Below are 23,324 nucleotides of genomic sequence, written 5' to 3'. Positions count from 1 at the left end.
ATTGTATTCTTTGTTTTTTTAATAATGACTGTATTCATAAGCCATAGGTAAAGTTATCACAGCAAAAAACATAATTTAACAAATTCAAAAGACCCTATCATTCAAGGGACTAATCTAAGATAAAACGCATAAATGAATAATTCGCTTTTAAATTTAAAAGTATGCATATAAGTTTTACTTAACAATGGAACTATTATTAGAACATTTAAGTTCTAGCATGGTGAATTTAAAATGTCACCATTTAAAAGAAAACTATTGGATAAATTTTAATATTTGGATTAGACCGAAATTCGAATAGATATTCGTTAAGAACGAATTAATATCTATAATAAAATTTCCGGACAGAGAATTGTAAATTAATTTAACGGATTACATAATGGATCTCAAAACTTCAAATTGTTTTAACAAACTATGGCTGGCATACGGTAAATGACGTTTACGTTCAATGATGCCAATACACGCATTTCGCATAACCATATACACATAATACTTGCTATTTATTTATTAAAAAAAAAATGAATCGTTAAAAAAATAAATAGTTAGTATTTTACTCAATATTAAGCTTAACTTTCTTATATTATATACTTATATAATATATTCATATTATATACTTTTAGCAAAGATGTGAGTGCTTAAACGTTTACAAACTTTACAGGTAATTTTTTTACAGTTTTAGGCCTATAAAGTTTGTTGATTAATTCTGTTAGGCTGCGACTTCGTATTTACGTCTCAGTGTTTAGATTGTTCTTTGTTTGATTTTTGACGTTAATGGTCGTGTTGTGTTCATATCGTACGCGACATTTCTTTTAAATATTTTATAAATTTTTTGTTACCGAATTGAATTTTTTAAATGGGACACAGTAGATCACCTAGATCACCTTCTCCTAGAAGACGTCGTAGTAAATCTCGTGAAAGGGACAGGGAGAGAAGACGATCTCGAGATAGAGAGAGGGATAGAAGAAGATCTAGAGAAAGGCGTCGAAGGTAATTGAAGGGATTTTATCTAGTTTTTCCTCTAGTGTTTCATGAACATGCATATCATTACGTACGATTAAGAGGATGAATGAGTGTTGTAGATTATGATTGAATTAGTAATATATTTATATTTGCTTGTAAATAAAATCAATTTTTAAGAAACAACAGTAGTCTGAGACTTTTTCTGTTACAGTGAAAGTTTGTGGTAATCAGTTTTCCCCCCAAATAACCATTAAATTGTCTAAATATTAATTTTGTACATAATTACAAAAATAAATTGGGAACTTAAGAAAAAACTTATGATTTTTGTAACTTAAATTTGAACTTGTGCCCTGTATATGTACATCTCCTCTTGTTACTGGTATTTCTGAGCAATTGCTTAAATACCTTCATTTTTTTGTCGTAATTTAATATATCATATTAGATATGCTTAGTATGGGGAAAACATGAGATTAAGTGTCAGAAATGAGTTTTGGACAGCGGATGATCTATGTAAGCTCAAAGTCCCCAACATATTATCAGTATCGTAGTCATTAGCAATTAGTTTTTTGGGTTGTAATGACCTGTTTAGATGCTAATCCGTTTTGTGGAAAGGAATTAAAATTTTATGGAGAGGTTAGAGTTTTGTTGAGACAAGAATAAACCTTAAACTAACCTTAATAGTCATCAGAGTCAGACTCTGAGTCAGTTGTTGACTATAACTGATTGCTCTTCATAAGGTGATTATCTGTTATATATGGAACATATGGTGTAATCTTTTTCTGTAATTTCTATATTTCTGTTCATAAATAAATTCTGTCAAGTTCCGTATGAAGTTTTGTTCAAGTTCTGTCATGTGCACAGGTCTCAATAACTTACAAAACTGATAGATAGCTAATTGACTAGAGTACTGAAAATGTGGGGTGAACTTTGAGCATGCACGATTCACCTATTTTGTGATATTTAGATTTTGTGTTTTTCTTATTCTAAGCATATCGACTATGGTATTTTAAAGTATGAAAAAATTGAAGTTGAAGTAATTGCTAAAAATTACCATTTTACTGGAAAAATTCATTGAATATTACCAGTAGGAAAAAATTTCTTTGATTGTTCTTTCTTTTAAATGCCCTTCCTTTTTTGTTATATTGTTATGAAAATGAGTACTTATCGTACAAGATTTAACCTCTAAGTTTGTGTAGGACGTTTGATATATGTAGTTGATTTGCAGCACATAAATGTAAACCACAGAAATTTGCAATTGAGATATAATTTAGTTTTATTTCCTGATATTTTGACTCTATTTACTGTTCTTATTCTATAACCTCTGTTTGTTTGGGGGGTTTGGATATCTGGTCTTTGCTGCTAAAACTGCAATTATTGTTGACCTCTAAATGTTCAAACTTGTACTTTTCAAGCTCTCACTGTTAGTTTTGGTTTGCACTGACATGACTCCTACCAGTAAGCTACTTAATGCTTCTGTATTATTGAATGTAATCTTTTTTTCTGACTAGTAATGTTCAGATAAAATTTGACTTTACATCTTGAAAATAGGTGAATTTTCGTGGCAATTTATATATTTTTAAGTAGAAATAATGGAATAGCCCAATAACAAGAAAAATAAGTAATGTTTTTGTATTTTTATTTGTGATCATTAATTATTCAAGTACTTAGGTATTATAATTGAACCACTATGGTTGGAAGGTTATATGTAATAGTTCTGTAAATTTATGATGGCTGTTAGAATCTGTTAGGAATAAAGTAGAAACACAAAACTAGAAATTGAATTATATTTTCAAATTAACCTAACCCTTCTTTCTTTTTCCTGATTAGCCACCGGTAGTTACTGTTCAGATAATACTTTAAGGATGAATGAGGATAATATGTATGAGTGTAAATGAAGTGTAGTCTCAGTTCGACCATTCCTGAGATGTGTGGTTAATTGAAACCCAACCACCAAAGAACACTGGTATCCACGATCTAGTATTCATCCCGTGTAAAAATAACTGACTTTACTAGGACTTAAATGCTGGAACTCTCGACTTCCAATTCAGCTGATTTGGGAAGACACGTTCACCACTAGACCAACTCCGTGGATAAATTAACCTAACCTGCAAAAATCCAACATATTCCTCTTCAAAACATGGAAGATACCAAATCCTGAGTGCACATATATTACTTATAAGTTCATCGTTAACTTTAACAAATATTTTTATTTTATCGTCTTACTGATAAGAACAATGTAGTTATTTAACTCGCCACCAGTTGCACTGGTTATAACCTCCCAATGATAGTGGCACAATGAAAATACACAAGCACCATTATTTGTTACTATTAATTATTTATCTTTTTGGTTTTTTAAATTATATAAATTTTGATTTTTAAGAGATTAATTGAAAAAAATATCCTAAAATGTGAGCTATAATTATTTTTTATCTACCTTTTATATGGTTCTTTAGCTAATTATGAATTATTATTTTTAAAAAAATATACACTAAAAATTAATTTATGGGTCATTCAATGTTAAAGAGACAAATGATTGTAGAAAATGATTTATTTGTTTAATGACTATGAAACTAATCCTACTTTTCAACATAATCCTCTTAGGCACTTTCCCATCTTTTATATATTTTATTCCAGTAGTAAAAAATTGTTCACTTTAGTGTCTAAGTCATTCTTGACCTGTGGATTATCAAACTTGATGCCACGTAATAGCTCTTTATGAGGTAAAGACTTGTTTTTGACCAAACAGAAAAAAATTTGATGGTGTGAGATTGGGACTGTAAGTTGGATGTGACAACATTTCCCAATCCACCTTTTGAATAGCTTCCCTTGTCTTTTGAGTGATATAGAGGCAGGCAAAAGAATTATGTTATGTAAAAGAATTTGCGTTTTGAGAGAGATCCAGGATGTTTTCCCCTTATTACAAGTATCACTTTATGACAATTCTGAGCAATTATTTGATCAATTCCAGTTTTGTTCATACTTTAATATACCATAATAGATGTGCTTAGAATCAAGAAAACACAAAATGTAAATGTCAGTAAGCAGGTTTGAGCAGTGGGTGACCTGTGCAAGGTTAAAGTCTGTGCTGTGTTATCAGTACTCCAGTAAATTAGCTGTTAGTTTTGTGAGTAATTGAGACTAGTTCTGATGCTAATTCATTCTGTGGAGAGAGGTAAGGGTTAAGGTTAGACTTGTGGGAATAGGTTGGGGATAAATTACCAAGGTATGGCAGCAATACTTAACACCATCTTGTAGGACACTTGGCCAAATATATGTTTAAGTGGAAATGTAGTGACAACAAAGCGAGACTACCATACGTGTTCCATGTATGATAATCATGTACTGATAATTATCTTAATCATAATGATTATGTACTGATAATCATCTAATAAAGAGTGGTAATAATCATCTTTAATCACTGACTGTGAGTCTGGCTGAGTCTGAATATTAAGGGTAGTTTATGGTTTATTCTGTTAACCTTAACTCTAACCTTAACCTTAACTTTAACTCTAATCTTAACCGTAATCCTATCCTCTCTCCAGGTCTCCAAAACTCACAAAACTGATTGTTAATTGACTAGAGTATTGAAAATGTAGCATAGTCTTTGACCTAGCATGGGTCTCCCGCTGTCCAAACCTGTTTTCTGACATTTATATTTTACCTGATCCTATGCATATCTTATATGGTGGTATTTTAAAATAGGAACAAAATTGAAGGTGATCAAGTAACTGTTCAGAATTTCTGCACTTTAAAGCATGTCACAATAATACTCGCTATTGACTGTATATTGTTCTTTCAGATAATTGTAATAAATTGGACCTTTATGATCCAAAACACTGTTAACATCACTGTTGAAGCATAGGTTTTGATTGTTTACCTGGTAGGCAAACTCAGATGATTTCTATTCCATACTCTGATATCTGTATTCTGGTTCAAACTTAATTTTGGATTCATCAGAATGATGAATCCAAGGTTAATCACTAGTCATACATTCTATAAATAAGTATTACCTTCTGCTAAAAACTGCTGTTTTAAGTTCCATACAAATGTGAATTCAACAGCCTATGTGATTGTGAGTTTACTTTCTTCGAACCTATCTTGAACATGTTATGGGGGGAATTAAGCTTATCGTGGATAATGGAGGGGCAGTGTTAATACTTACATTAAAAATTTCAAAAATTTCCAAATTTTATATGACTGACCTTGTGAATAACAACAGTAATGTTACTTTGCTAAACAACAATTTTTGAAGTGTCAACAATTTTCATTTTTGATAATTGTTGGCACTTGTTCTGCCCGATTTTAAACAGTTAAGTTGGCTTACAGAAATTTAGACAGTTATTAAATCTGAGAGTGAATTTTGCTGGTTTCATACCTTCAGAAAATAAAAATCTTAAACTGTGTACAGCAGAAATAAAAATGCAATGAAAATGAAAATAAAAATCTGTACAGCATGTAGTTCTTCCACGTTAGACATTTCAAGAAGAACCGGGATTTTGAAATAATGAAAGGAGGTTTAAATAATGGAAATTCCTTTTGAACAGCTAATGTTTTCTAGGTGCCTGCTTGAATGTCAAACAGTTTTAGCTTACTTTACTAAATGGTTTTTTGTTGCAGCAGTTTGTCTCTGTTTATTGAACGATCCTTATATTAACCTTTTTATATAAAACTTGGGGTTAAAATGTGATGTATTAAAATACTATTATTATTACTTTTAAATTGTTTGGAATATTAAACTCATTTTTATCTTAAACTGGAAAAAAATTGTGCTGTGATGGGTAGTATGGACTAGTTTAACAATTTTTATAACTTTTTCGTGCAAACCTTTTTTATTAAGATGAGTTAAAAATTTTATTCAGTACAGTTCTTCTATCTTAAGGAATAATATGACCTCTAAAATATAAAAACTGTAATTTGAATAAAATCAGAAAATAAAAATAAAACTGTTTTCACTTATTGATGAAATTTAAAATTAGCTTCCACCTAAGTTTCTTCCTTCTTTTAATTTCTTCATTTTTAAATTTTTTAACCTCTGTTTTTCTTTCTTTATGTTTTGTAGATGTAGATAATTCATTTTTTTTTAATCTCTTTGACGACCTCCTGTGTCACTATTTGGTGTATTCATTGTCTTCCTATCTGGTGGTACAGATACCTTTTGCATTGCAGAAATGTGTTCCACACTTGCAGAATTAAATTTAGGATCAATTTCATATACTGCATATTCAACCAGCTACCACATATTCAATCATTTTATACCAGTCTTTTATTCATTTCGTCAATATATCTCATAATACATCAATAATTGTATATCATACAATCTTGCCAATAATTCGTCAACAAACCTAGTGTATTTAGGAGCCTATATCCATAAGCACTTATTGATGTTTTTACATTATAATAAATGCCAGCATTTTTGTCATTTAAGCACCAACTGCCTGACTGTGAGACAATTACTGTGTGTTTTCATTTCTTTATCAATTGCAACATACTGGTGAAGTGTCATCGATGCCAAGTGTTTCATTGAATTGATATATTTTTATATATGGCAACAATGGAATTCCTATTATATCAAATTTTCAGTCGTTTGTTTTTTGTGTACATTTACCTTTCTCATAATGTTTTTACTATGAAATGCTTATGCAGAGCTGTTACTAAATGTTTTGACATGGTTTTTATGTTGCTTTTTAAGTTCAAGCTTTCAAACAAGGCCAAAATCATCAGTGTACCTTGACTTTTAACTGAGATACATTAATCACTTTTTCTGATAAAATTTTTAAATTTTTTTGACAAAGGCTTAAAAAAGTACCTTTGCATACATTTCTGACAATTGTTAAAAATAATTATATATTTAAATTCAGAAAATTTCGGAGTATGATGTAGAAAAATTGAACTATTCATTGTTAAGTATTATAATTAAATATTCATTGTTGTTTGTAAGTCAACTTCTTTCTTAATAAATCTCATTCAACTATTTCTTGAAATTATAATTATTTGAATGAATTAATTTTTATTAATCACGCTTTACTATTTCCTCATCTTCAATTTTTCTTGCCTCGGTATGTTTTCTTTTTTTCTGTTTATAAGTTAAGAGAGTTGTGGATAGAACAAGGTACTCATTGCCAATGAAGGGAGGGATTGCTGGGAGGACAAGGACAGGTGGAGTGGATGAGATAGGATGGTCTAAAATAAAATGAAAACAGGAAAGTAGTTGGGTGTGATGGCTTGAAGGTGGATCTGTTCAAATGTACATTGGTGGGCCTTAGGAACAGCTGTTTAAATTTGTGTTGAAGGAGACATGCTATGCCAATGGGATTGAATTGCCAATGTCTTCTGAACATGGCATATAAGATCGATTCAAAAATTTTAACATCATTGGTTGATATTTTGATGCTTGAGGAGGAGTTGGGTTTTCGGCCTGGACAGTCATGTTTGGATAATGTTTTCATTTTGAAGCAAGTAATTGAAAAGAGGAGGGAATGTAATAAAGAAACCCATATTATGTTTATTGATTTTGTTAACACTTTTGACATGGTGAGCAGGAAGAAATTATTTGAGATTTTGGAAAAACAAGATTTGCCTTGGCATCTGGTTGAGTGTATAAAATCAGTGTATAAAGATTCAAAGATATGTACGACTGGGAACAAGGGTAGGTCGGTGGCGAGGCCTTTAACAGGGCTGCAGCCTCTCTCCCCTATTCTTTAACTTACATAGAGATGTTCTTTAATAGTGGATAAATAGACTAGATCATTATGGTATTGATGGTGAGGAGATAGGAGGGTATTTTACTGTTCTGTTTGCAGTTGATCAGGGTGTCATATTTGATAAGAATGACAGATTGCAAAGGGCAATATGAGATTGTGTTAAACATTTCTGAACATTACCAAAGAAATGGCTTTCAAAGAAGCAGATCCCAACCCAAATCCTGGAGCAGGTCTTGTGTTATTAGATTGCAGTATTTCATACAATGGGGAGGTGCATATGCACCAAAAGATTGATAATCTCAGTAGAATGAATGGCACTGTCGTGCGTGCTGTGATGAATGTAATGGTAATGTAACTGGCAGTGATCTCTAATGCTTGGTGGAAAAGAAGAAGAAAAATGTAATTATAAAACTGACTATAGAAGTATAAAAATTTACACATTAGAGTATTATTACTGCAAGAAACCAAAAATCATTTGAATTTATGTTAAAACATACTTAAGCACGAATAATGAAAGAGTAAGAAAAAACAACTTAACCCATAAATATCAGTTGGGCTGTAAGCTGGATAATTTTTTTATTATTTATTTATAATGGCATTTGGAAAGAAATTATCATATTTCTCTTTTATACTAAAATATAAATATAATATAATATAAATAATATAATATTATTAATATAATATTATTAATATAATAATAAATAATATAATATAATATAAATATAATGTAATTTACCCTAAATGCTATATGTAACTTTAACTAACTTAAGTTCAGTGCACATGCAATTATTAAACTGACTGTTATTGTTATTGAAAATTGAAAAAAAATCATTATTTATTACCTAAATAACATAAAAGGATGATTTCAGTATATGTAATTATTTTGGTTGGTAATTTATGAAGTGCATTTCAAAAGTAAAGTATAAAAGCTTTATTATTATCTGTGATATATTTGAACATACATATTTTTCTTATTTTTTCGCATTTCTGGTTTCTTATAATGTGCTTATTAAATGCCCTGTTTATAAAAACTCCATTCTACCACCTGAGATTTCAACCAGTTCAGCACTGCTGTTTCCAACTTGCTGCCAACTGTCCTTGAACCATTGGGAAGCAAGCCTGTATTTAATAGAAAGGAAGACATGTTAATTTCTAGGGACAGGTTCAGGCTGAATGGGGTTGATCAAAAAGTCCCCATATAAATTGATGAATCTTCTCGCAGCATGGGGGTGCATTATTGCGAATAAGAATAACTTCTGATGACAGCGTATCATGTCACAGAGTTGAATTGCAAGCCTTAGTTAAGTTTCACAGTATTCCTCTGCTTTATTGTTCTCGGCTCTATGAAATCCACCATTAGTACACCTTTTTTTTTTCAGAAAAACAATAGCCATAATTTCTAAGCTGATATGAATTTTGGCTTTGCTTGAATATGTTTGGCTTTTGTAAACTTCAAATAGGGAACTGAATGGATTGCAGTTTAGACTCAACATTAATGTATGAAATCCTTTTTTCATTACCAGTTTTGCTGTGGAGAAAATTTGTCTTGCTTTTCTTTCTAGTGATCCAGAAATGCACATCCTGATGCCAGTCTTTGTTTTTTGTGCATATCAGTCAACATTTTTTGGACCTTCACACAGTTTATGATAGGCCAGTTTTGCAGTAATAATTTTGTACAATATACTCTGTGGAAGTGTGTTTTATTTCTGTTGCAAGAACCCTAATCGTAAAGTGCCGGATTTCTGAAACTTCTGTACTCATCTTCAATAAGGTCATCTTTTGAACATGTTCCTTCCACTTGTCTCTTTATCTTGAACATTTTGTACAGGCTTCACTAAACTTATGACAATACTGCATTATCTTTCCTTTACTTAAGGCATATTTATGTTATTCTTTCCTTTACATATTAAGCCTTATTTACAATGAATTTCAGAAGCATTATGACTCATATTGACAAATCAAATTATATATTGGATTTCACAGCTGGTGAGAATTGTTAATTGTTGCAGTTATTTTTAATCAGACATTCAGGTAAACAGCAATAAATCTCTGATGAAATAGCTAGCTTATTAAGTGTTGAAGTTACTGTGGTTGTATGATATGATACGTTGTCTGTCACTTTTTATTGGATCCAACTCCTACTTTTGAAACACCTCTAAGTAGTTGTAAACACATATTTTGATATTATTAATTTATGTGTAATGGTGATAATTTGAGCTACTTTGAAACGTTTTAAAAAATTGATTACGGTACACTTTATTTTAAGGTGAAAGTTATAAAACTTTTACCTTAATCTGAGCTGTGCTTCATTGTAAATCAAACTTTTTCAGAGTACTGTTGGGAGCCCTGATTGTTTTGGTGTCACTGAATGATGCGGTATTGGTTTTTAAAGTGAGTTTTGAATGTATTTTTTCTTTATGATGTTTAATGAATTTGGGTAATCAAAACTGTGCATGTTTATTGAAAATATTGTTTATATATGTTTGTATATTTTATTTTCTTAGATGTGTCTAATGTGTGTCGATTGTTGTTTATGTCTAAGATTAATGGATTGTTGTAACTGTTGATTTCATGACATTGTTTGTGAAAGTGAAATTATTTGGTGGATTGAAGTGCATTTGTATACTTTTGAAAAGCAGGACCGTATTTGTTGTATGTAGAACTTGTATGTCAGTATGTATGTCATCAAAATTGTGTGCGTACTATATTATGTTCTGCATTTTCATTATAAGTTTTTTTATATTTTAAATATTATCTCTAACAGGTCTGTTGATAGAGAAAGAGAGCACAGGCATCGTCGTTCTCGTTCTTGGTCACGTTCAAGATCACGTTCGCATGAAGGTGATAGGTCAGATCGTAACAGATCATCTAAATCATCACAGTTAATTGGTCAACGGCCAAACATAACAGGTTAGTTAGTTAGCATATCTTATCATTTTAAGATGATCTTTATTTATTATTCATTAATATCAGATAATGTGCAATATTCTAGGTAGCTTATGTTATACCACAACAGCTTGTTTAAAACACAGTTTAAAAAGAAATTTAGCTTAGTAGAAGGTTTTTTTTATGAACAAAAAAGGAACAATTTTTCAGAATAATATATATTTTTTCTTTAGAAATTTTTAAAATATAGTGCATTCAGGTAGTTTTGTGCACTGGAATTATGAAACTGTAATGGTGAAAATTTCTTAATTATTACTTTGTATTATTATTTCATTGTTTTATATAAATAGATTTTTACAATAACTGTAATAGTTCATAAAAGGCGTTGAAAATAATTCCTCCAACATCAATACAACATTGCGCACGTTTCAGTTTGTTTTCAAACACTTTAACCAGTTGATGTACTGGAATATCTCATACGTATGCTGTTATTACAGGTTTTGTTCATCAGATGTGTATAGTCTGTTGTAATACACTGCTTATTTTATTGTCCCTTATATAAAGTAATCTGAGGGAGTCATATTGGGTGATCGTGCAGGCCACAAACCCCTCAAAATGATTCGTTCACCAAAGATATTTTGTAAAAAGGTTATTGACCTGTTTGTTAGCTGTGTGCGCTGTGGTGCCATTAACTGACTAAGGAAGTTTGTAAAAATAGTGCAATAATGATCACTATTAACTATATTTTCAAAAAAAGATTGGCTCCACATTGCGTATTCTATGCACACCGAACCAGACATATTTGAAATTTTCCAGAAAACTTGTACTTCACTGAATTTTTCTTGAAGGAGACAAGTATACCGATACCTGTCTCTATGAAAAATGTGTTCTGTGAGAAAAATGTGTTCCTCTACTGAAAGAACCATTATGCTTCTTGCAACTATTGATTTTGATAAATGAAACAAAGGATGTTCTATTATAACTCAACTACTGATGTCTTGGTTTATTACAGAGTTCCACCTAGGGCAACTAACGTAATGGTGAAAGAACAGAATGTACCACATAATTCTAAAGCATACTGCACAGTGACTTTCTGAATGCACTATATAATTATTACAGTAAAATTCATAATTGATTTATTTAAAAATTTGGTCAGGGATAGAAATATTTTTGAATTAAATAATATTTTTTTTATTTTTCATTGGTTTGCATATAGTCAGCTGGTTTCACAAATATACACTAGCTCCTCGTCACAGCTTTGCCCACACTATGTTGTTACAACATACCATTTCCCTTAGTCATCTTTTTATTTTATGTTTATTAGTCAAGTAACTAGAGGCAGGTATAACCTATCATACATACAGTAACCATGGCAGTAGCTGTGGTGGTTGAACCACAGCACTGTACATATACCTTTGCACCCCTTAGAAAGGTCTAAATTAAAAAAACCCAAAAGTGGTGTATAAATATTTATCTGAAGAGTATTAACAAGCCCAAATCTCCTGAATACCTTGCTTATCATAGTCAGGATTGCGGAAATTTAGTCATTATTCAAACAATTTTTACCTTTCTTCATCCCCTTTCAAGGTTTTTTTTACTTGAAGATTACAATCTCCAAAAATCATGTTGTTTTCTTCATTTGTTAAAGAGAAATTAAAAAAATAACGGTTTCAAAAAAAAATTAAAAAATCAATTATAACCCTTGAAACTCAGAATGAAAATAAAAAAATCTAATAATTGGTTTTTAGATGATGATAATCAGTTCAAACCCAGCTCACACCGTGGTAGACCACTCATAGTTCACAATTCATTAAAGTTTTTGCTTCAACTGACAAATCTCCACTACTACATATATATATTTTTTCTTTTTGAGTTGAAATATATTGTAAAACCTTCTCAATTATTCCAAGAAATATGGGTAAAAATTTAGTAGCAATAGATGGGGAAGTTTTTTCATTTATCCCTAACAAACAAAAATATCCTTTTCCTCTAAATAATAGTACAGACACACACACACACACACACACACACACATGCGCGTCCATTTAGAACAGGAGAATCCATCCTTACGTCCTTATTTTTTTCTGAATAGATAATGTGTTACATAAAAGGGATTGATATAACTGCTGCTCTGTTGTTTGTTGTTGAAGTATTGGTTAAATATTGTAAGTTTATGTTCTTGATTTATCAAAACGTTAGTTATTGCTTATCAATACCCTAACCAATAACTACCCTACCCTAACTACCCTAACCAATAACTACCCTAATCAATACCCTAACTATAACTACATTAGAAAAATATCCTGTTTTAGCTTGTCCAAGCCGAATTGGCACAGATATGATCTAGGTGATGCGTTAGCGCAGGGCTATCAACTTTTGGAAAACAATATATATATATATATATATAATATGGTATATATACAGAATAATTTTTTTTAATTTTATAGTAATTTTTTAACGTAACTAATTTTTATATACTAATTTACAGTAATTTTTTATACTAACATTTATTCCAATCAATAAACAAATTCAGATCGTAAATTTTTTAATTAATTTTAGTCTTATATGTATATAAAAAAATAAATTAATTAATTCAGTACATAAATATTTAGCTAACTTATTTTTAAATACTTGTAAAAAAAAAATATATATATAAATATAATTATTACCTTGACATGTAGGTGGTATTTCTTGTTTTTTTACCAATCTTATGTTAACTCACCCTTGGACTATGTATGTGAGATTCTTGTTATGGAATCTTTCAGTCGAATTTTGAAGCACTTCTGCTTATCCATTTGCTCTGAAATTTTGCATACAGGTTTGCTCCTGATGACAACACACTGCACTCACACACTGTAAAATTTACCAATCTGATCTTCCTCTAAATATGCTCAAACCTATGCGCTAGTGCAACTGTTCCATTCATCACACGTAACAAAAAATTGGCAAAAACATCAAATTTTTAATTTGAAGCTATGACTTGCATAATCTTACTTATCACCATCAAACTTGTTATCAAATCCATTCTGAGATATCATCCTAAAATTATGTTTTTCCTTTTAGTGTGTTTAATTTAAAAGTGGTGTTTTAAATTTTTTTACATATTTTTTGTTTGTGTTTTTAGTAAAACAATTACTAAAATCCTTTTTTCAGTAAAACTTTTGTACTTTATAATGTATTTCGTTATGAATTCTGTAACTAGCACTAGCATAATACAAATAACAAAGTAAAAAATTACAAAGTTGCTGAGTATATAGCACTTCACTCCTTACTACATGTTTTCATCTTCTTTTGACGATTCTGATGAACTCTTGCTTCCCAAATGACACATTCAATTTGTTGAACTAGAGGTTTTTGCAGCTTGTGATACTCATCTTCAGTTTTTTAACATGTCTGCAAAGTTTTATCCAGTCCTCGACTGAGAGTTCTACAAACTTTTTATGACAAATTTCCATTCTTGTAGCTGTCATTAATTGTAAATTTTCGGTTGTGATCCGGTTCTTCACCCGTGCCCATATCTTGAAGGGATTCAAATGAATGATGATATAGGGATAAGTGTAAAACAGGGAACCCAGCTTCCTCCAGTATCTCATCTATTTTATATGTTTTCAGATTATATATATATTTTTTAATTGTCTCATACACCTCAACTTTCGTCAGATTTTCATGGAATGGTAAGCTGGTTGTTTTGTTGATGTTGAATTCAGTACTCTGCATTTTTCAGCATTGTGATAAGAAGCAGTATCTAAAATAATACACTGTTTACTGGCAATTTAGGCATTAATCTTTCTCTTATCCACTTTAAAAATATGTTGCATTTTAACTGAGAATGATATTCACCTAAAGAAGACTTTGCTTTCCATACTATCAAGCAGTTTGGAATGAATTCCATTTCATACTGGCATGGATAATTATTATCTATTCTCATTTTGATATTGTCACAGAAAAACATTCAGGCACATTTGAAGGCTGCCAACATTTCTGTTGGCAATGAGTATTTAAAATATGAGTCATCAACATAGACAATTGGTCTTCAACTCTATCTATGTCTTCTTGGTCTTCTTCGCCTTTATTCAAACACACAAACCGTTTGTACTGAATATCATGTTTTACAATAAGAATTGCCCAGTTATTTCTGATTCTCCTCCATTTGAAGTCCATGTAACAAAAATATCCGTAAGCTACTCTTTTTCCCATTAAATACCCCATCACTTTTTAATTTTGCGGTGAGTTTCTTAGAGTGGAATGTTTTTGCAGTAAGTGTTAAAACAAGGGCAAGCAGTCCTCGTTTTAACACTTTAATATAAATTTTAACACTTGATGTATGGCATTTCGATCAAAACTCTCCGGGTTTGTCACTTTTTGTGTTTTATTCCTTTGTGAGAACTGAATTTTTTCCAAAGCTATTTCACCAGTAATTTATTAACTGTTCTTTTTGAGACTCCTGCGGCATGCACAACATATTCTACAACTTTTTTCACTAACAAACATTGCTTCACAACTTCATCACTAACAAACATTCCAACTGTAGCTTCTCCTGCCATGTGATTAAAATCGTGTATAATGTATTTCCCTTAGCGGTAAATGTCTTTTCCACATAAATTAGACAAAATGTGCAAAATAATAAAATCAGTTGACTACCATAAGAATAGAGCCGACAAAGATTTAATAATTTAACATGAATAAATTACTTTTAAAATTTCATTGAAGACTTCAACTACTTTCAAGAATTGAAACTCAAAGAACATTATAATCAGACGATAACCTTATTCTTTGGAAACACACAATTATCTGGACAAGTTTTAACTTCAAATACAATATAAATTAGAATGGAATCATTTACAAAAACAAGTTAGTCTCTGATTGAATCGGGAACGGTTTTTATAAATAGATATTTAATGTTTCATTTGAATGTTTAGAATGACACATTGTTCGTTTATTATTTACACAAACCGGAATAAATAAATTTTTCTTATGTATGACTCATAGCCTAGGCTAGTATACGGTTGTTCACCACTCCCAGAACAAAGGGCGAAGAGCATAGTATAAATAGTAGACATTAATCTTGTCCGTGTTTGAGTTGGATGTTTTATACAGTTGTTAAACTATAAATAAGTACATTTAGGGCTAAATAGTAATCAGTAATAGGCAATTAGTCTGCATAATATTGCATAACATATTTATTTCAGTATCTAATAAAGAAATAGATTATTAATTTAATAATATAAAAACTAAGGATTAAATAAGTAACTAATTAATGCAAGATGTGAATTTTTTTTCATTGATTGGAATAAACAGTAGTCGTACCATATACGTACTTTCTTTAATAGAGTAGTATTATAAACCTGTTCTTGTTAGGCAGCAAGATATACAGCTATGCTGTTCATCAGATCATTGCGAATTGGGCTTGGACAAGCTATACAAAAATACAAACTTTTCCAACAGAAATTAAATTCCACCTTAGAACAGATAAAGGTACCAAATGGAACAACTTCATCTATCTCTTTAAATTTTGCGGTATTTGAAAAATTTCCAGTTGAACTTCAGCTTGATTCCCACTGGAGGGGGGTCTCTGTGTAAGTAAAAAGTTAAGACATTAATTTACTTTAAAATTTTGTCAACCATTTTAATTTAACATTTAACATTACTAATGTAATTTACACATATTTTAACATAATTTTGACATAATTTATATAAGATGTTTACTAAGTGGCTGGCATTTAAGGAAAAATTACTTGGTCCTGTTGCTCTCTTGGTTAGAGCACTTAAAAAAAATTTTTGTATTTGCATAATAGATATTTATATAGAAGAAAGGCTTTAATGTAAATTGAAAATCATAAAAATATTCTTGGTGCTTTTTTTTGTATTTAAAAATTACAGAGATTAAATTTTCATATAATCTTTTAACAGTCATTATTATGGGGGTTAATATGATTAGTTTCATTTGTTTATTTTTTTAGCAATCAGTCAGTCAACTGATTTGGTGGTATTCACCATTTTTTCTATTTTGTGTTATTTTTCTAACCTCAAAATGCATACTACATTTTACATCCTCTGGTATTTGTTTAATGTATTCTAATCTTTGTTTTCCTCAACAATTTTCTCTTTTACATATCTCTCTACTACCAAATTAACTAAACAAGAATGTCTTATTATGTATCCACCAAATGTGTCATAAATGTTTTTGCCATAAATGTTTCCTCTAAAATACTAAAAATAATGACATTAAATTCACCACAGGATATTGGTGGCATGGTACAAGTGAAATTTGACAGCACAAGTTGCATTTTTTACTTAATTGAAGATAAATTATAGTTACAATCTTTTAATATTTACTGTTGTTTATTAAAATTAACACAATCACTATTCTGTAAATCTGTCTGTATCTTTCACATTACTGTAATTATTTTAATTAAATGAGGTGCACAAAAAATTTAAAATCAAAATTGTTGTTGATAGATTGTATTGTGTTTTTATATATCTGAAGTGCTTACATTTTCGAAAGTGCAAAGTACCATAACTATCATTATTTTTATGATTTACATTAAGAACAAAATTGCATCTGGAATGTGAATAATCTGTAGAAAAGTGGGTAATTTGGTGGGGGAAGAGTAATGAAAAGTAGAAAATTCATGAGTTACTCATATATCTTTATAAGTCCTATATCGACTGTATACTCGAATAAATTAATTATCAATCTTTTTATAAAAATCTCTTCTTTAAATTAAATTTTCTCTGCATTTCAAGACAATTTCATTTTTGATGAAGTGTAAAGTTTTTTTGATGGAATTTTGCTTAAGAAGTTTACTACCAAATATTAATTTAACGGGAAGATAGTAGTAATGACAAGAAATGTACATATATTTTACCAAATATTTTATAAAAAGTTTTCACCTTGTTTTTACAAAAGTCGAGTGTTATACATGCCAATTACAATTTTACATGTCATTTGCATGCCAATGCAAATTTATTAAAAAATAAGTTTACAAATTTTAATGAAAAAAAAAATTTAAATGGGTTTGGAAAGCGAAAAATTACAAAAATTATTTTTATTGATATTAATTGTATTTTTATAGATATTAATAGCTTAGTGTTAGCAAATGCCAATAATTTATTTAAAAGTTTACCCCTACTCTTAATTGCTGTCTACATGTATTTAGGGCTGATATTGACCTGTTACCTGATAAAAGTTGGTGGCTATCAACCTGCAGAATATTAAACTAATGTTTAATATATTAGCATATAAACAGTCTGTTTCTAGTTGTTGAAAATAACAAAATTATTGAGCTTTTGTGGTTCGCTTCTACTTCACCATTACTAGGTTGTTTTTTTGTGAGAGTTTGTTATACTTTTCTCATAATACATTTTTATTTAATGTAAATGCTGATATTGTTTTTTATGTTCTATTTTATTAGAAATGAAAATGTCTTATGACATGTATGCAATAATAAAAGTTGTAAAGCTTTGTTAGTAAATAGAAAAATAGAGTAGAGCAACAACATATTAAGTAAATAGAGAAACAGAGCAGAGCAGCAATACGTAAAGTAAATAGAAAAATAGAGCAGAACAGGAATGATATGAGGCATGTTTTAAAATAAAGGGCCATTTTGATAAAAAAAATTGAAATAAGCGAAATAGAAAAAACATTATTATAATAAATAAACTCACGCACACATGTACACACGCACTATTTTTCTACATATTCATCATTCACTGCAATACATTTTTGATATCAGCTTACCAGCTTCATTATTACGTTGAAGAAGAATTTTCCTGCCTGTGACTTTGTTTTGCAATTCCTCATCACCTTCAAACTTCTGTGATGTTAGCCATTGTTTCAAATGGAGAAAACATAATCACTTGGTGCAAGGTCTGGACTCCAGGGCAGATATTGAAAGATTTCCCACCAAAATTGTCGCAGTTGTTCAGTGGGTTTGTTTGCCATGTGAGGTCATGTATTATTGTGGAGAAACAAAATCCCATCAGTTAGCTTTCTGCACCTTAAAATCCTGTATTGTGCCTTTCGTTTTGAATTGAATGTTTGTTTTGTAAGTGCTCTACAGTATGTATTGGCATTAACAGTTCTTCCACATTCAAGAAATTCAATCAGTAATATATCCTTTTTACATTCAAAAAAACCGTAGCATAAGTTTTTTCATTGAACTTCTCATTTAAACTTTTTGGGCTTCAGGGATGATGAATGCTGCTTTATCTCAACATGTAAATAACATATCCATGTTTTATCACTGGTGATTATGCGTTCACATAAATCGTCACCTTCAGTTTCATAGTGTCTCAAAAATGTGTTTGAGTTACAGCAGGACTTTTCTATGTGTGCTTCTGCCAACATTTTTGGTACCCATCTGGATCACAACTTTCTGTAATCCAGTTTTTCAGTTAAAATGTTGTAAATTACTGATCGTGAAACAAAAGGAAATTCAATTGATAATTGAGAAATGTGTCTTGTGTTTCACAGATTTTTGCATTCATATTTTCAGTCAATTCATCTGTAAAGACAGTCAGGTGACCACTGCATTCTTTGTCGTAAACATTTGTTTTTCCTCCACGAAATAAACGACACCATTTGCAAACTTTACCTTCATAACACATAACACTGGGTCCATAAACATCATCAATCTCTATGAATATCAGCAGCAGATTTGTCTTTTCCAATAGATAACGAATTACTGATCACACTTCACAGCTCAGGATTATTTAATTCCATGAATTAGTTGCTGTGTTTAAACACAGCAACACAGTAACCTATTGTTGCAAACAGATGATCATTGCTATAAACATGCTACACTACCACTACAATTTCTACCACATCTAATGGCGGCTGACTAAAAACTGCCCTTACTTTAAAAAAAATATGCCTTTCAGATGACTGAAAATTTAACAAACTTTTTAAAAGTGATAATTCTGTTTGATTTAATAGAGCAAAGCAGAAATGATAGATCACTGAAAATTTAACAACCTTTTTAAAAATGACAATTCTGTTTGATTTTTTTTACAGATGCTGATCTGCAAGGGAAGAGCCCAGAAGAACAGGAAATGATGAAATTAATGGGTTTTTGTGCATTTGATACAACTAAAGGAAAAAAGATAGATAGTAATGAAGAAGGTGCAGTGCATGTTATCTTAAAACGTAAATATCGTCAGTACATGAACCGTAAAGGTGGCTTTAATAGACCATTGGATTTTGTTGCATAATTGCGTAAAATTTAAATAAAAAGATATTAGGAAATTTGACTTCTATCAGTAGCTTTGAATGTTTTATTATCTCAATTTCAGGGAAATTTATTGAATGTCAGTGGTAAATTTTTTAGTGTATATTTCTGTATTTTATGAAATATTAATGTGTATACTTAAATATAACGTGTATAAATTTGTATTTAAGATTATTATATTTAATGATTTAGATAACATTTTTTAAGTGTGTTGATTTAATTGCTTTTTCACATGAAAGTGTTTCTGTCTACAGCTGTATGTTACAGGTCAGTGTTAATTGTTGTCAAACATTTTTTTAAATGTATATTTTGTTGTGCATTTTTGAGCATTTTAGTTAACCATCCGTGTTTTTGTTTAGAAAGTTTGAGCTTTCTCATTCGGTCATGTCATTGACTGGCAAGTATTTTTTATTCAAACATGATAATCTATTAAAAAACATTGTAATTGTTTTTGAGAGAATTTTTATGAATATATCTTAAATTTCACAATAATAAAATGTCATATAATAAAATGTACAAGAGGTTATCTCTAAAGTAAAAACCGCTTCATTGTGAAAAAATGTATTCTGAAAACTTTATAAATATTTTTTATTTCTCTGAAACTACATACCTTATACTACTTCTCTATATAATCACCACATGAATTAAGACATTTATCGTAGTGATATACCAGCTTCAATATACCCTCATCATATTCTTCTGCTATCATTGCATTTAGCCACTGATTGACAGCATTTATAAGTTCATTGTCACCTGTGAATGGCTCACCACTCAAAAATTCTTTCAATTTCCCAAACAAATAGTAATCAGAAGGAGCTAAGTCTGGACTATGTGGTGGGTGATTGTAAATTTTCTTTCCAAATGCTCTCAGTAAATCATGTGTCGGACCTGCAACATGTGGATGTGCATTATTGTGCAGCAGGGCGACGCTGTCTGTCAGCCGCCCACATTGCCGATTTTGAATGGCATGCCGTAACTTACATAGAGTTTTGCAGTTGGCTTCTGCATTTATAGTTGTTTCATGTGACATGAAATCAATCAGCAGTATGCCAAACTGATCCCAAAAGACTGTGGCCATCAGTTTGCGTCCAAATGGCTGTGGCTTGACTTTTGTTGGTCTGGTTGGTGATTGACGATGATATCATTTTCGGACATTTCTTTCATTCATTACATTATCACTATACACAGCAACCACCTGCCTATGAATTTCAGCTGGCTTTTTAAAAAACGGGACTCCATGTATTTCACAGTCGTCGGCAACATTGATTTTCCTATTCATTTTGTAACGTAATAACTTGCACATAATCAGAGGTAATACAATGCAAAAAATTATAGACAACAATGCAGTGTGTATATTACTAGTGTGGCCATGAACGACACAGGTTTGCCAACCTTAAGGAGAGAATTTCCCGGCAGTCTTTACTTTAAAGATATCTCTCTTATGAGTCATCAGAAAAAGAAAAAAATAAACAAAAAATGTAACTGTTTTATTTTTTCTTTTTAGGTATGAATTAATAAACTTATTTCTGAGAGGATTACATTCAGTTTCTAGTTCATGTTTCTAAATTATTGTTTAAAAATGAGTTTGAATAATGACAATATATAATGTAGTTGCTATAAAGACAAAATATAATTTAGTTGAGTTTTGCATTGATGTATTTTTTTGTACAAAATGATGACACATATGTAAAAAATTGAATCATACTTAAATAATTCACCATTTAAAAAATTATTTTCTTATCGGATAAAGGGTTCAGTTTGGAGATCCCTGATAATAGAGGGGATCCTGTTTGTTAAATGTGGATTTGATAAGTGGAATTCAGTCTTACTTCATATCCTTTTATTTTCAAATTATTCCAATTATTAATTATTCAAATTATTTTCAATTAAGTGAGGAATAATCTTTTGTCATTATCTGCCCCTATCCCATATTCTTGATATTCTTTTTCTCATTTTTTGATCGTTAGTTTGGTTGCACTATAAAACCAGTGCATCCTTGTGTTCTAGTTGGGGGACAGCTACCTACCTGGCTGTCTGTGGGATTTTATTTTGTTACTTATTTTTTACAATAATATGATAACAAAAGGTCTGCCCAGAAAAACTTCACTCAGACCTGTAATTAATCTTAAAATCCAAATACACAAAAAAGGTAATACAAATTATCATATTGTTCATAACTGGTTAAAAGTATTATTCTGTTTTTATTATTTTAGAAATATTTTTTGTCATTTGCTATACTGAACATATTAAGTATAATTGTTATTACCGTATTTCATTGCATAATGGTCGCACCTTTTGTAACCAAAAAACTTTCTGTCAAACTAGGGTGCGACCATTATGTGAAATATTTTTGTAGCCTTAATGCAAGTAGAGGATTTTTGAAAAAAAAAACTTCTTTGAATAAGAAAAAATAATCTTTTTTCACATATTTGTGTAGTGGTAACATTTGACAATTATCTAGCAATATATTTTGTTATTCTATTAATATTTTTTGATTGAGAAAATTTCTTGTTATTCTGTATGTGATAGGCAGACAATTTGTCATATTTTTCTAACCTGGAAAGAAACAAAAGAAATCCCTACAATACAACATTTTATTATTTTGGTTGCAAGATAAATGTTGAAGATAGTATTATTATTTATTCTTATAAAAACACACAAACTTACAGTTAGTTATCCATATCAGAAAATTCTCTCTCATCTGTACTGCTGCTATTGGATGATTATGATGAAACTATTTCAGCTACACTAAAGATAGTCGGTGTTCCACAAAGCATCAATCTTACAGCTTCTAACATATTTGAAATTCCAGTTTTTTTAAAACTATTATGTACACTTTTAATTTTTACAGAGTCCCAGCTGTTCACTGTCCAGGTGCACAAGAGTTCTAAAGGACGTTTATAATTTTACCAGTTGGAGTGAATTGGTAATGGTCTTCGCTGGTCTTCGGTTCTCATAAAGACTGTAAATTGTTTTTGAATGGCTTGTTCAAACACACATCTATGGATTGAAGAATGGATGCAAGACCATCAGGGATAATTACATGGTCAAAAATAAAAAAAATAAAAGAAGTAATTTGGGACTGAGATAAAAGTATGTGAATTAGAATGTATTTTTTATGCTGAATTTTAAAATGAAATCAGTTTTTCTTCATCACCCTTAGATTTTTAGTTATGATCCTTTAAAATATTGAGAAACTTCTAAAATAATAGAATAAAAAAATAATAATAATTACAATTAAAATTCCTACCTTTATTTTGCAGACATTTATATTTATCTTAATTTCTATTTTCTTATTTTCCTTTTGTGTTCAGTGAAGTCTTCTCCTTTTATCATCCAGCAGTAGTGACTCATCATAAACTCATCCAATCTGCCTTTATAACATTGTTCTATCTGCAGTATATCTTGGTGGAACCTTTCTCTTTGTTTGTTGCTGATGTCACCCAAATTTAAAGGTATAAAGTCCAAATGAGAATGAACAAATTTTGAATGACTTGTGCAACAACACGGCCCTTAAGGTTCTTTTTGATGAATCATATAAATAAATGCC

General features: G+C 30.2%; 1 protein-coding gene across 3 annotated transcripts; it reads left to right on the top strand.

Annotated features, from left to right (window-relative positions):
• The first annotated feature begins 677 nt into the window (after positions 1-677).
• On the top strand, positions 678-22,936 carry ytr (U4/U6.U5 small nuclear ribonucleoprotein 27 kDa protein yantar). Of its 3 annotated transcripts, none has more exons than XR_012756546.1 (4): positions 678-984; positions 10,423-10,568; positions 15,903-16,120; positions 19,561-19,702. XR_012756546.1 is itself a non-coding variant. In XM_075367261.1 (4 exons), the coding sequence occupies exons 1-4, from the start codon at positions 851-853 to the stop codon at positions 22,676-22,678; spliced, it is 465 nt and encodes a 154-aa protein (XP_075223376.1). In that variant the 5' UTR covers positions 686-850; the 3' UTR covers positions 22,679-22,936. The 3 variants fall into 3 exon arrangements, 2 of the variants coding, with proteins under 2 accessions (XP_075223376.1, XP_075223375.1); XM_075367261.1 differs by lacking the exon at positions 15,903-16,120 and adding an exon at positions 22,626-22,936 and having other exon boundaries at positions 686-984; positions 19,561-19,692; XM_075367260.1 differs by lacking the exon at positions 15,903-16,120 and having other exon boundaries at positions 688-984; positions 19,561-19,975.
• Positions 22,937-23,324: the final 388 nt, after the last annotated feature.

This window comes from Lycorma delicatula, chromosome 5, assembly GCF_047948215.1.
Source record: "Lycorma delicatula isolate Av1 chromosome 5, ASM4794821v1, whole genome shotgun sequence".
Taxonomy (NCBI): domain Eukaryota; kingdom Metazoa; phylum Arthropoda; class Insecta; order Hemiptera; family Fulgoridae; genus Lycorma; species Lycorma delicatula.
This window is presented reverse-complemented; position numbering and strand designations above follow the sequence as displayed.

Excerpts from the sequence above, each read along its gene's own strand:
- ytr (XM_075367260.1), top strand. The coding sequence starts at position 851 with ATGGGACACAGTAGATCACCTAGATCACCTTCTCCTAGAAGACGTCGT. Across the intron at positions 985-10,422 it reads TCTAGAGAAAGGCGTCGAAG|GTCTGTTGATAGAGAAAGAG; the intron begins GTAATTGAAGGG and ends TATCTCTAACAG. Across the intron at positions 10,569-19,560 it reads TCAACGGCCAAACATAACAG|ATGCTGATCTGCAAGGGAAG; the intron begins GTTAGTTAGTTA and ends TTTTTTTTACAG.